This window comes from Ctenopharyngodon idella, chromosome 7 (assembly GCF_019924925.1).
Source record: "Ctenopharyngodon idella isolate HZGC_01 chromosome 7, HZGC01, whole genome shotgun sequence".
Classification (NCBI taxonomy): domain Eukaryota; kingdom Metazoa; phylum Chordata; class Actinopteri; order Cypriniformes; family Xenocyprididae; genus Ctenopharyngodon; species Ctenopharyngodon idella.
Window position 1 is genome coordinate 21,553,782 of NC_067226.1, and position 14,627 is coordinate 21,568,408.

The 14,627-nt window shown below is 38.2% G+C and overlaps 1 protein-coding gene across 1 annotated transcript in view; it reads right to left on the reverse strand.

Annotated features, from left to right (window-relative positions):
• The window catches only part of rbpjb (recombination signal binding protein for immunoglobulin kappa J region b), a 58,477-nt gene that overhangs the window by 10,889 nt on the left and 32,961 nt on the right, over nucleotides 1-14,627 (reverse strand). Inside the window, exons 3-4 of the mRNA XM_051900973.1 lie at nucleotides 4,108-4,203; nucleotides 34-199 (exon numbers count right to left, since the gene is read on the reverse strand). Of these exons, the coding sequence (XP_051756933.1) occupies nucleotides 34-199; nucleotides 4,108-4,203 (262 nt within the window). The remainder of the gene's footprint in view (nucleotides 1-33; nucleotides 200-4,107; nucleotides 4,204-14,627) is intronic.

The window sequence follows — 14,627 nt, forward strand, 5'->3', positions numbered from 1 at the left end:
TTTTGGCAGCACATCTGTGCATGAGTGCGTTACCTTCCCCTCTAAGTTTAGCTGCTGCATCTCCTGATCACTGTTGCCGATGCCGATGAAGGCGCATGGCTGAGATTCCTGCTCCGAGCAGCCGTCTCGCTCCATCTGTTCTCTCTTCTTCTTCCATCCACAGCCCATCAGATACACACATGGGGGAGGACAGAAAAACCTAGACAAACACAAAAATTAAGAATGTTACTGTAAGATATAAATGTTTGTAGAGAACATAAACTGTTCATTAAAAATATCAAAGCATGGCACACTGGGCAAGCTGGTTTATGATCAAAACTAGATTTTTGCATTTTCAGAACAAAATGTGAGTGGTGCTTGACAATGAAAAAAAAAAAAACTGGCATAATGTTAAGGAGGTGGTTGCCAATGCATTTCTACAGGGTTGCTAGGGTGTTGACAGATGGCTCAAATTTAAAGTACCCAATTTAGTATATTTAGATATATATTTAGACAGAATACTGCGTATTTAGATAGCTGATATACTGGATGGATGGATGGATGGATGGATGGATGGATGGATGATTGGATGGATTGGATGGATTGGATGGATGGATGTGAACCAACACTGCATTGGATGGATGGATGGATGGATGGATGGATGGATGGATGTGAACCAACACTGCATTGGATGGATGGATGGATGGATGGTATACTTCATAAATTATGGGATGGATGGATGGATGGATGGTATACTTCATATATTATGGGAAGGATGGATGGTATACTTCATAAATTATGGGATGGAAGGATGGATGGATGGTATACTTTATATATTATGGGATGATAGATGGATGGTATACTTCATAAATTATGGGATGGATGGATGGATAGATGGATGGATGGATGTGAACAAACACTGCATTGGATGGATGGATGGATGGATGGATGGATGGATGGATTGATGGATGGTATACTTCATAAATTATGGGATGGATGGATGGATGGATGTGAACAAACACTGCATTGGATGGCTGGATGTATGGATGGTATACTTCATAAATTATGGGATGGATGGATGGATGGATGGTATACTTCATAAATTATGGGATGGATGGATGGATGGATGGTATACTTCATAAATTATGGGATGGATGGATGGATGGATGGATGGTATACTTCATAAATTATGGGATGGATGGATGGATGGATGGATAAATAACACTACTGGGCAGGATTAAAATGAATTCATGAGTGAACATTTAAAACATAAATAAATAAAGCTGCTTCTGGTGATGACAAGAACGTCCGAATGAATGAATACACAAAAAATTAAAAATACAATTAAATATTAATTATATTAAAAATGTAGAAAATTCAACAGATTCTGCAAGGTACATAAATGAGAAAATATACAATTATAAACACAACTGTTGAATGAATGAATGACTCTTTATACATTACACATCAAATGTACAGTACATGACCTATCAGAATTACTTTAGATCAGCACTAGGTGGCAGCACAACATGTGTAGTGTTGGTACAGCTTTCACTTGCAGGACAAACTCAAGAAACCACCATCAGATGGTCAATCAAAAACACTGAAAACCTAAACCTAAGTAAACTTGCACAGAAGGTACATTTCAGATCTCAGACTGTACTACACCACATCCTGAAGGTGACCAGAGTCTGGGGTCTATGTCATCTTTGCTCATCTCGTGTATTTTGTGGACTAGATCATCAAAGGGATGTTAGAGCAAACAGATATCAATCAACATGACCTTGAATGCCGAAGCTGTACTTGACATTAAAGCCGTGATCTCTGTGGGTGACGTTATCTGCTCACCGCACATCTTGGATGCGTGTCTAGACGTGAGGCGGGGGAATGCTCATGACACAGAGCTGCAGCTATTATCTGAAAACTGGTGCAATACAAGGGGAATAACAGCGCTTCCACATATAGTCAAACTGAAAGATGCTGTAGATATGAGTTAGGGGACAGACCCAACCCCAATCATGTTTCACCCATACATGACAGCCTCATTTTGGTACTGTTTAGCATTTTCTGTATTGGTGTCTTTGAAATGAAAAAGGAAAAGACATGTCTGAAGTCTACTTTCACATCCTAATAGTGAAAGACTCATGTCGTAGTCAGGACCACTAGACTTGTGAGTATGATCAGTATCAATATCTGTCATTATCAAGGCATCAACAAAAATGTGTTGGTTTAAACTATATAACATTTATGATGTCACATCAATGATCACCACCATGTAAAACCACGACTTTACAACATACAGATAACAAAGACAACTAGAGTTTGACATTTACTGATGGAAACAGATGCACAAATCTCAAAATGCAAGGGTGTTGGTGAACATGATTTTGCCAAGTACAACATGTTGATCCTGGAACAACATTCCAATCAACTCAGATTTGAGGGACAAGTTTATAGTTTTTTTGTCAAGTTTAGACTTCTACATCAGTGTTATTCATTTTAGAGATGAGTTATGGGGTAGGGTTAGGTTTAGGAGTAGGGATATGGTTAGGACTATGTTTTGGACAAGATTGTTGTTCCAGGATCAACAAAATATTTTGATCCAGGAACATGCCTTACTTGGCAAAATCCCAGTGACCCTAGGGTGTTATGGGTGGTTGTTAGGGCATTGGTTTGCAGTTGTCAAGGAGTTGCTATGTGGTTGCTAGGGTGATGTGGGTGCTTTCTAGGGTGTTGCTATAGTGTCCTAAGTGTTAGCTAGGGTGTTACTATCCAGGGCTGTGTTTCTCAAAGGCATTGGGAGCCAAGTTGATTGTAGAGACCATTGATACCAATGGTTCTAATATGTACTTAGGCTTACAATGATTTTAGCTAAGGCAGCCCAGTGTATTTACGTGGGCATTGCAATGTGGTTGCTAGGGTGTCTCAGGTGGTTGTCAGGGCATTGTAAAATAAAAATAAAAAGTTGATAGTGTCGTGGGTGATGGTTAGAGCATTGTTATGCAGTTGCCAGGGTGTTTCGGGTGGTTGTTAGGGATTCATGGGTGATTGTTTGAACATTGCTTTGCAATTATTAGGGTACTGGGGGTGGTTTCCAGGGCATTGCTATGCGGTTGCTAAATGGTTGTTAGGGTGTTACTACTAAGGTATGTGCAAGGGCATTGCTTTATAGTTGCTTAGTCAACAAGTCACATGATTTGAGCAATCATTCATGCCCGTAGCAAAAATTTTAATACTTAGTTTGGGGGGCTTCAAATTCCTTATCCTACATATGAGCAACAGTAATAGTCACCAATAGCTGTTTTAAAAGTCAATGTGGTCACAAGGACAGGCAAAGAAGCAGAACTGGTGCAACAAGTCAAGTGCTTCACATTCATTTTCAATTGAAGCTAAATGATACACTTCCTAGTCATAAACCATCTCTGATTACAGAACACATGTATATGATTTCATGAAGCGCATACTTTTGTTCTCATCTGGCATTCTGTCGTTCTTGACAAGTGTCCAGGTTTTGGCTGTGCAGTTCACGAATAACAGTGCTGTCTCTCTGCCAAATGAGGCCGAGCGAGCTGTAACCGCGACATCAGTTCCCCAGACACTGTGTTTCTCTACAGTTATCATCTTGTCTCTCTTTCCGCTGACCTTCTCTCCTTCACTTCCCTGTCTCATATCACCTCACCTCCTTAATCATTTCTTTTCTCTTTCCTGTCATTATTTGGTTTCTTATCAGCTTCTCTCTCACTCCTTTTTTCGTCTTAAATGTTCTTTCCTTCTCTTGTCCTTTCACCTCTTCATCTGACATTCATTCTTCCCTAAAAACCTAATTTTCCTACCTTAGGGAAGAGATGGACAACATAACAGGTTTCACATGGAACGCATTTTTTTGTGCTCAAAAACACAGATGGAGAGCTTAGGAATGGAACAGGGGTTAAAAGTGGAACTATTTTAATGTGTCTTAAAATCGCAAAGCTCATGGCGTAAGATGCTGAAAAAAGTGAGACACATAACTATCAAAGATTAAATAATTAAACAATTTTGCAAATATTCCATATTTATGCCTGCTAAAAGGTCAAAAAGCATTTTGAAATTCATCTCATGAATTCATCAAGAATCGCAGTGGTCATTTACCTTTTTTCATTGCCGTATGATTTCTGTGCAACTTTAGCGTGTAGGATAAGCACGGTTTGGTCTCCTCGTTCCTTCAGGTAATTCCGCATGGCTTCTCTGTAATCACAGAAAGAAAAGAAACACATAAGACAGTTAATATTAGATAATATTAGTGAGTAATGGGAATTTTGAGTAATTCTGTAGCCAAGTACTCAAAAAAACATAATTGATTAAAGGTTACAAATGTGCGATCAAATTTTATAACATGCGCAAAATCTATAATTTTTTTTATTCTTCACAAATGTTACAACTTCAAAAATCAATTTGAAGGGTTTGAATAGTTTAACTAGTCAACTAGTTGGTGGAGTACTTAAGCAATTGATTACTCATCTACATCCATTTCACCAACAGACATCCACCTCTAACTAAAGTGGGATAACCAGATACGGTCCACACGTCAATACGGCAGCTGTAGGAATGAACTAATCATCTGTTTGTTTACACTAGAACACACTTGCACATTAGCTGGAACAGCACAAATGTCTTTAGCACGATTTGAGTTTAAGCAGTAAAGTATATCATAACATTGATGTCAAATTTTAATCTTGATTTGAAGTATGTTATTGAAATGTTATTTCGACAAATGGTTCTGTAGATTTTGGTCTTTCCCCATTCAAGTAGACAGGAGCTGTACTTGCATGACAAGCTGCCCGATTATGGCTGCCAAGTAACCTGACTTGGCTTAAAGGGACTTTGATATAACATTATCATAGATAAAACAAAAATCCATTACTGAAAGAGGCAAGATTAAATTTTTTTAATAAAAATGACAACTTTTCACTCGCCTGCTTTAAGTCCAATGCCACAGTTAAGAGTTTTTCAAACGTTTCCTTGTGTTTCAGACCTGTTTAGAACTGCTGTTGTAGATGGTTCTGGTGAAAGCAAGTGTGTGTGTTTCTTTAAAGAGAAAGCTTTCTGAAGGCCTGTATGCGCTTCAAAACCCAAATCTCCAGAGCTTGACTAGAAACACAGGCCCAAGTTTGATTAGCCAATTCTCTGGTGAGTGCAACTATGTGTTGCTTGCAGAAAGCATACAAACACTGCGGCCAAAAACCTCAGCTTTCCAGCTGGGGGTCTTTAAAATAAAAAGAAGGGGAAGAGGGGGGTAAGAAAAAGGGCAAAAGGACAGCAATGTGTGTGTGTACAAGTCAAACAGCACAAAGTCTCTTAGCTCATAATCGAAGAATTCCGATTTCGTGTCAGTGTTCCAATTACCTCAGTTAACTAACGAAAAACATCCCAGCATGTGCAAACTTAAATTAGCTCGCTAAATGTGGACACTCTGCAAGTGTGATGCATTCAAAGGAAACATAAAAAAACAAGGTTGTTGTTTAATGCAATAACTAACATACGTTCTTTGAACATAATCCCAAACAGAAATATTCTGCAGGAAGATGAAAAACAATGATCTGTAACAGACCAAAAGTGTTGGACAAAAAACGCTCACGTACACACTCACGCACAAAAAAAACGGCTCATTTGCACAGATGTCAGTGACACCTGACACGTCAAAATGCTCAGAGGGACACCGAGATGGGGTAATTGTGGGGGGCAGCTTACACACACACACACACACACACACACACACAAGCAGCTTCCCTTTGCCACACAAACGTCTCACACACGCTCAAGTTAGACAGGCTTTTGTTATGGAAAGCAAGGGGGCCCTGCGACATGAGGGTGGGAGGGGAAGTATGAGAGGGAAGAGAGGTGAAAGGGTTGTGCTCTGACAATAATCCTTCTCCTACAAGACGAGAGACAGGCTCGCTAAAATCAAGCACCAAGACTAATAGGAGAAATAGCGTTTAAAGTAAAAGTAACTTCACACTTTCCAGTTTCCAGCAGCAAATCTGTCTGACCACATTGAGGGCAAAACACTATTTGATGCCACACAATCAGCAGAGTTGTGTCAGCAATAATTAATCTATCTGCTTTATATTAAAAGGTGCATTAAGTAGTTTGGTGCTAATTTTAAAAAGTTTCATTAAGAAATATTTTGTTTTTGTGAAGAGTCATCTGAATGGTGTACAGTCACATGAAAAAATATTATATTCATAATAGTTTTCTATAAAAAGTATGTGTTTTGCCATGTGGAAATGACATGATCCACAGTGTTTTACTAAATGTAGAAGAGAATCTTCATGCTCATTGGCTGCCTGTAGATACGCTAGTAGCATAGTGTAGTTTGGTGATGCAAAGAGCAAAAATTAGACAATATCTACACTTATTATCATGCTTTACCAGCAGAGACAGGGAGAGAATCAATACCTGTACATCTGAAGAAGCAGAAAAGGTCTGAAGATATACAGACCAACACATAGAGTTCTGACTTGACCCCCCCCCCCCCCCCCCCCCCCCCAAAAAAAAAAAAAAAAAAAAAAAAGAACATGACACAAATATCGGTACAGTATACTGAAGGAGGAAAGATTCGATGTCGAAAAAAATCCTGAGTAGTCATGCCCAAGTTTCTTCTATTTATTTATTTATTTTTTGGACGGTAGGGAATATTGTGTAGAGTGCACTCCGAAACTCAGTGAAAGTATCAGCGTAATTTACATAAAACTCAGAGACAATCATGCTGAACCATGTCGATAGATGTCAGTGCAGCAACGTCGTCCACCTGTGATCCGATCGACCAAAACGCATCTTAATACCTAGTGTAAACAGGGCCTTTGTGTACTTTCAATACAGATACCACACAAAGGCCCTGTTTACACCTGGTATTAAGATGCATTTTGGTCAATCGGATCACAAGTGGACGACGCTAAATAGGTGTAAACAGGGTTTAAAATGTTCTGAGTTTGTCCAATTTCGACCACTTCCAGAGGTAGTCGAAAACGCATTTGTGGTCATGTGGTCGACCACAACTTTGTCGGCTGAAGACCTAAGCCTGATATGAAGATGCCTACCAAGCACAATGTTTTCTCACCATTCCACCATTCACTGTGTTCGTCATAGTCTTGCGGCTGTCAGAGCAGAAACGAAAGCTGATGCTCTCCGTATGTTTTTCTGTCATCTCCTTTCACGTTGCTCGAGCTTTTTTCGTCCATTAGATCGAAAGATCTGAAAAAACCTGTATGTTTACCTGCCCATAGACCCTCCCCTCGAAGAAATCAGGACAGAAGTGGTCAAAAGTGGACAAAAATTAAAATACCAGGTGTAAACGGAAATTTCAACATTTGAAAAATGTGTCTAGACCTTGAGTGCATCCGAAATCGCATACTGCGTAGGTACTACATTTGAATTTGAAATTACTTCATGGCCGTTAAAAAAAAATTTTCTATATAGCACGAATACGGGTAGTATGAATGAAATTTGGATGTACTACATCCGGCATGTTGTTACTGTCATTAGACCTACTAGCGTCAGTTGCACCGCTTCACTGCCATTCATAATGTTTATTTCCTAAATCTTTATTTGCTTATTTCTTGTGGAAATATTACAGCCAAAATGTATTGAAGATATTTAATTCTGAATAAAATGTAGCATCCCATTTGTTGACAGACATATAAACATTCACTGCAATTGGGTTTTCGGTCAAATACATGCTATTTTCGGTGTGTATAAAACCTACAATATTGTTCAAATGGTTATTCATATAAGTAAATAGGCACTACTTTATCGACAAGACAAGACGATTCTAGCTGTTGTGAAAATGAAAAAAGAATACCAGTCATAGCAACAATCTTTCTCCCCTCAGCCATGTTTAAAGTTTATGGCCCACCCAACTTGGAAACTTAAATATCAAAATTTCCCAGTAGTAAATATGACTTGAGATGGCGTTCATGTCCAATTTCTGAGTAGGAAACTTATATTTACGATAATTCCGATAGCAAGTGAAGGCAGCATAAACCCCCACAGTCTCATGGGGTAGAATGCGCTCTCCAGATTCTCGGCGGAAGCAGTAGGTCATCCGGGTGCTTTTCGCCTGGCTTTTGAATACTAAGTATTCAGACATACTACTCTTTTGGCATACTATTTTTCACATACTTAATAGTAGAGAAGTATTTGATTTCAGATGCAGCGCTTGTGTTCTTTTTTTATTCCACTAAGCTTGCGTCTCACATTTTTTGCTTTTAAAAATGTAAGATACGTTGGAGCAGATAGCCTCGTGGGCAGTGCTTTAACATGTAGCGCCAGTTGCGTGTGGGCGATCCGAGTTCAACCCTGCCCCCCTACTATACTACCTAAATAAAGGCAAAAAAAACCAAAAAAAACAACAACACGCAAGATGCAGGTTAGTGAAATCTCTCCACTTGCATATGCCTTATCAATGTTTAAGCTTATTTTTTGTCTTTGTTGGTCAAGTCACATTTATTTATAGCGCTTCATACAATGCAGATTGTTTTGGTATGAATGACCACAAAAGGGCCTTTATATAAAAAAAAGCAATTATTTATTTATTTATATTACTATTGATTTCTGTCAATTGCTGTTGTCAGCATTTTATAAAAGCAATAATTCTGAACCAATAATATTTCACTGTGATGAGGCTCTACCCACAAAAACAGAAAACAAATCAGACAAGAGCCTGTTTCTGGTCACAGTCATGGCTAGTATGACCAAAAAAACAAAACAACAACAACAACAACAACAACAACATGAAAGAGAGAGCTTATTGCTTGCTGTTTTATGATGTGATGTCTGGTTAAGACACATCATAGTTTTAGACTTATGTCTAAGCTTACACTGTCAAATTTGCGTGCTAAATTTTACCGTCATAAAAGAACACTGAAGGATCCTATCTGACAGGTTGCATACAGGTTTATCTAATATCTTGTATGTCAGTGAACGTCATGAACCAAGTGAATACTGAACTGTGCTGAACCTCCCAGCCTCACAGGACACACACACACACACACACACACATACAGTGAATTCCTGCATATCTGGTGATGTCATCTTCCTCAGGCCCATGTCATCTGATACCTTTGATACTTCTAATAACCTGCTGTGTGTGTGTGTTCAGAAAAGGAAGACTCAGCGACCATCTCCGACATGGATTTGGGTTGTGTACTTCGGAAATGCAAGATCGAAATCTTTACTAAGCAGAGTCCTCCCCTATCCCTGGATAAAATGTACCCATTTCCCCAAATTCAAGCTAATTCCCTCAACAGTACAAAGACAAGCATGTGCAGAGCACATGAAATCAGCTGCATGTCTGATTCGTGATTACAGGCAGCAAAGCAAGAACATTCAGAGACTTTCGACACTTCCTTCCAATGCTCAAGTGTTTTTAAATCAGCAGGGTTCAGCTTTGATATACAGCAACCTGACAATTCACAAAAACACCAGCAGTGTTTACAAAGCATCTCAGAAGACAGTTTATTGATGGCCCTCGCCATTCACAGGGATGCTGGGAAAACCATAACACATCTTTAGTTAGCATTGTAATCAAAGATCTAACAGTATAGCTCTCAGCTAAAATACGTTGTCATTTGTTTCTTGAAAGTTGGGTCAACACGGTCAGTTAGTCGGCAAACTGCTGACTAGTGAGGTTGACTGGTAAGATTGTACACATTTTTTGTCTTTTTTAATATTTTTTTTAGGCGACAATGCTTTAAAAGAGGCTAACTTAGAGAGGGGTTTAACATGCCAATATTGTAACAGTAACTTCTAAAGATGGTAAAACTCTTCAAATTCATCCCCTTTTTACAAAAACCATCTCATCTGCCACAGCACCAATTTTATGACAAATTCACCACCTTCAACAATAAATTTCAGACTTCAAACCACCTGCTGTGAGCATTGTTCCTATTGTACATTAGTTTTTAAGAACTATTATGGTTTTGTGCAATAAAAGGTTATAGTCAGTTAGTCGTTTATAGTCATAGAAGGTTGTAAATAAACTACAGTTCTCAAGATGTTTTTTATTCAATTAATAAAAAGTAAGTAAAACATTTATAATGTTTCAAAAGATTTTTATTTCATATGCTGTTCTATTCATAAAAGAATCCTGAAAAAAAATTATCACGGTTTCCATAAAAGTATTAAGCAGCAAAACAGCTTTGATTAGAAATATTTCTGGTGCACCGAATCAGCGTATTAGAATGATTTCTGAAGGATCATGTGACACTGAGGACTGAAGTAATGGCTGCTGAAAATTCAGCTTTGCATCACAGGAATAAATTACATTTAAAAATAAAAAACAGTCATTTTAAATTGTAATAATATTTTACAATATTACTGTTTTACTGTATTTTTTTGATAAAATACATGCAGCCTTGGGGAGCAAAATTCTTTCAAAAACATATCTCGAAGAAATGCGTCTGATCAATGTCTAGGTGGATGCTGAACAAGCCTAAATATACAAAGCTTTCTAAAATAACTAGTTGTTCTGACAACCTACTGAACTAGATGGTTTTGAAAATATGCAGTTGTGTGTACGGTTCAAAAATGTATTTAAAGATCATAGATCACTTAGGATCCAAAACATACGCCACCCGAATACTAAAGTGGAAAACATATGAGAGAAGTTGAGGTTTATTTCATTGACCAACATCTTATGGTTATTCGTGTCATGGTTTATTGCACCTTGCAGTGCTGGTAAAATAAGGTCATCAATAACATGCAATTCCATGCAAGCGGTCCTAAAGATCAATCAGAGTTTTCCTATACACGCACACGCAAAGGTCTTGCATGCGAAGTCAAGCCACTGGGCCATGTGACGTCATGCTTAAAAGAAAAACCACAGACCTTCAGCTCTGCTGACATCTCCCTCGCGGAAAACACACACACAGAGATACTTAAATAAAACAGTAGAAATCGATAGAGAAATTTCAATTCAAACCGAACTGAAAGAAATTCAGATCTATATATGCACCCTACTGTAAGAGAAGAAAACCTTACTTCAAAAGTATGATATCTAACATTTAGAGACAGAAAACCGTAACAACAAGCAAACATAGCATTACACAGATACACATATGCTCAAAGCCAGACACACATTGAGGGAAGAAGTGGATAAGCCTTTGTGAGTCATCATTTTTTAGCAACAGTATGACAAATATGGGCACTTCAACAGGAAGAGCTCCTGACACGCACACAAACACTGAACACGCAACAGAAACCCCACAACACACGCAATAATCTACATACACATTTTATTAAGTTTTAAAACCACAGGACAAGAAAGACAAAATGCCACATAAGATACACGAAAAAGATGAAACAGTCAGACAGATCAATGATATACAATGGGAAAACCACAATGAGAAGTGGGCTACATAAGTCAAGAACCATATTTTCAGTGATCTTTCTCTATTTGTGTCATAGATATGGAATTGAATCATTCAACTGTATCTAAATTAATGGCTTTAAAGCTCACATGTTACTCACCATTTAAAAAAAAAATTAGCAAAAGATTTTTTTTGTAAGATGTGCCAGCCTAATAGGGCTGAGCTAACAAGACTATAATATATATTAAGACATTCATGAAATTGCTCTGAAATAGCTTAAAAGAACATTTTAATCAAAAATCTTAAAGCAATACACAGTACATATTTAGTTTAAATAATAATGAAAAACTATAGTAATATTTCCAGTTCCAAACGGTTTTTCACTAAATGAACACAAGGAAGAACGAAGTAATGTGCCAAAATGGCGGCTAATATAAACTTATATAAACCGATCAGGCATAAGATTATGATAGGTGAAGTGAATAACACTGATTATCTCTTCATCATGGCACCTGTTAGTGGGTGGGATATATCAGGCAGCAAGTGAACATTTTGTCATCAAAGTTGATGTGTTAGAAGCAGGAAAAAAATGGGCAAGTGTAAGGATTTGAGCGAGTTTGACAGGGGCCAAATTGTGATGGCTAGACAACTGGGTCAGAGCATCTCCAAAACTGCAGCTCTTGTGTGGGTGGTCTGCAGTGGTCAGTATCTATCAAAAGTGGTCCAAGAAAGGAACAGTGGTGAACCGGCGACAGTGTCATGGGTGGCCAAGGCTCATAGATGCACGTGGGGAGTGAAGGCTGGCCCGTGTGGTCCGATCCAACAGACAAGCTACTTTAGCTCAAATTGTTCAAAAAGTTCATGCTGGTTCTGATAGAAAGGTGTCAGAATACACAGTGCACCTCAGTTTGTTGCGTATGGGGCTCATCATAGCCGCAGACCAGTCAGGGTGCCCATGCTGAACCCTGTCCACCGCCGAAAGTGCCAACAGTGGGCACATGAACATCAGAATCACATTTTCTTTTACATCACATGGATGGCCGTGTGCGTCGCTTACCTGTGGAGCACATGGCACCTGGATGCACTATGGGAAGAAGGCAAGCCGGCGGAGGCAGTATGATGCTTTGGGCAATGTTCCGCTGGGAAACCTTAGGTCCTGCCATCCATGTGGATGTTACTTTGACACGTACCTCCTACCTAAGCATTGTTGCAGACCATGTACACCCTTTCATGGAAACAGTATTCCCTGGTGGCTGTGGCCTCTTTTAGCAGGATAATGCGCCCTGCCACAAAGCAAAAATGGTTCAGGAATGGTTTGAGGAGCACAACAATGAGTTTGAGGTGTTGACTTGGCCTCCAAATTCCCCAGATCTCTATCTAATCGAGCATCTTTGGGATGTGCTGAACAAACAAGTCCGATCCATGAAGGCCCCACGTCGCAACTTACAGGACTTAAAGGATCTGCTGCTAACATCTTGGTGGCAGATACCACAGCACACCTTCAGGGGTCTAGTGGAGTCCATGCCTCGATGAGTCAGGCAGCAAAAGGGGGACCAACACTATATCAGGAAAGTGGTCATAATGTTATGCCTGATCGGTGTGTGTGTGTGTGTGTGTGTGTGTGTGTGTGTGTGTGTGTGTATATATATATATATATATATATATGTGGAAATAAACCAAACTTTCCAATGCCATCTGCATCTTTTACTACTGAGGTATTGGTACTGAGAAGCCGCTTGAGAAACTGACCTGCAAAGCTACCTGAAAAACGTGGACAAAAGCTGTTTTAAACGCAAAGGGTGGTCACACCAAATATTGATTTGATTTGGTTAATAGAAGTTAATTGATAAATAAAATCTATTTATGACAGTATTTTTGAAAACATCCTCTCTTTACAGCATTTTTACACAATTGCCTAAAACTTCTCACAGTACTGTAGCTTTGCAGGTATGTTTCCTCAAGTGTCTTGGAGACACGGCCACAGTTCTTCTGGATTTAGTTTGTCTCAGTTTCATCTGTTTCTTCATGTAATCACAGACAGACTCGATGGTGAGATCAGATCTCCGTGTGGAGCACCGGCTGTTGTCAGACTCCTTGTGCATACAAAAATCTCACTGGAATTATTACAATTAATGGCAAAATTAATGTTTGGAAATGTAAACTGTCATTTCCTACTGCACACTACAGCAAAAGATATAAATAACCAGTTTAAAACCATTTTTGGGGGGTGAAAATACTGGCGTGCCTAAGACTTTTGAACAGTAGTGTAAAAGGTCTACATATAGATTCATTTAAAAGTGGTTGGTGGAAATAAACCAAACTTTTCAATGCCATCTGCATCTTTTACTACTGAGGTATTTTTTCTTAAATCTCCAACAGGTCAGGTCATTTTTGTGGTTTTATGGTCCATATCTATTTACTTTGTGGCCATCTACAATACCCTTCAAAAGTTTGGGGTTAAGATTTTTTTTTTTATTTTAAAAGTCTCTTATGCTCACCAAGGCTGTATTTATTTGATCAAAATACAGTTAAAACAGTAATACTGTGAAATATTATTACAATCCATTTTAATATATTTTAAAAACATAATTTATTCCTCTGATGGCAAAGCTGAATTTTCAGCAGTTAATACTTCGGTCTTCAGTGTCACATGATCCTTCAGAAATAATTCTAATATGCTGATTTGGTGTTAAGAAACATTTCTTATTATAAACCATGTGAAAACAGTTGCGCTGCTTAATATTGTTGTGGAAACTATAATACACTTTTTTCAGGATTCTTTGATGAACAGAAGTATAAAAGAACAGCATTTATTGAAATAAAAATCGTTTGCAACATTATGAATTTCGTTAATGTCACATTTGATCAATTTAATGCATTCTTGCTGAATAAAAGTAATTTCTTAAAAAAAAAAAAAAAAAAAAAAAATCTGACTCCAAACTTTTGAACGTTAGTGTATGTGCTAGTGTAAAAGCAAACAGACAAATGTTGGAATGACAGTTTGCTTTTCTCTTCAGATGAAAACTATTGGTGACTTATCTTGTACTCAGGGACACATAAAATGTGTTTCTAATAAAATTTGCATGTTTCTACTAGTAGCAAATCATGGTTAATAGTTCACTAAAGACCATTTAAAAAAAAAAAAAACACACACACACAAGAACAGTAATATCTCTAAATAGAAGGAGAGAAAGGAGAGAAGTGTGAATGACAAAATGCTCAAGTTAGTTCATGCCCACATTTTACAGAATTAGTAATACTGCTAAAAACAGTTACTTGTGCCAAAGCTACATGTTTGAATGT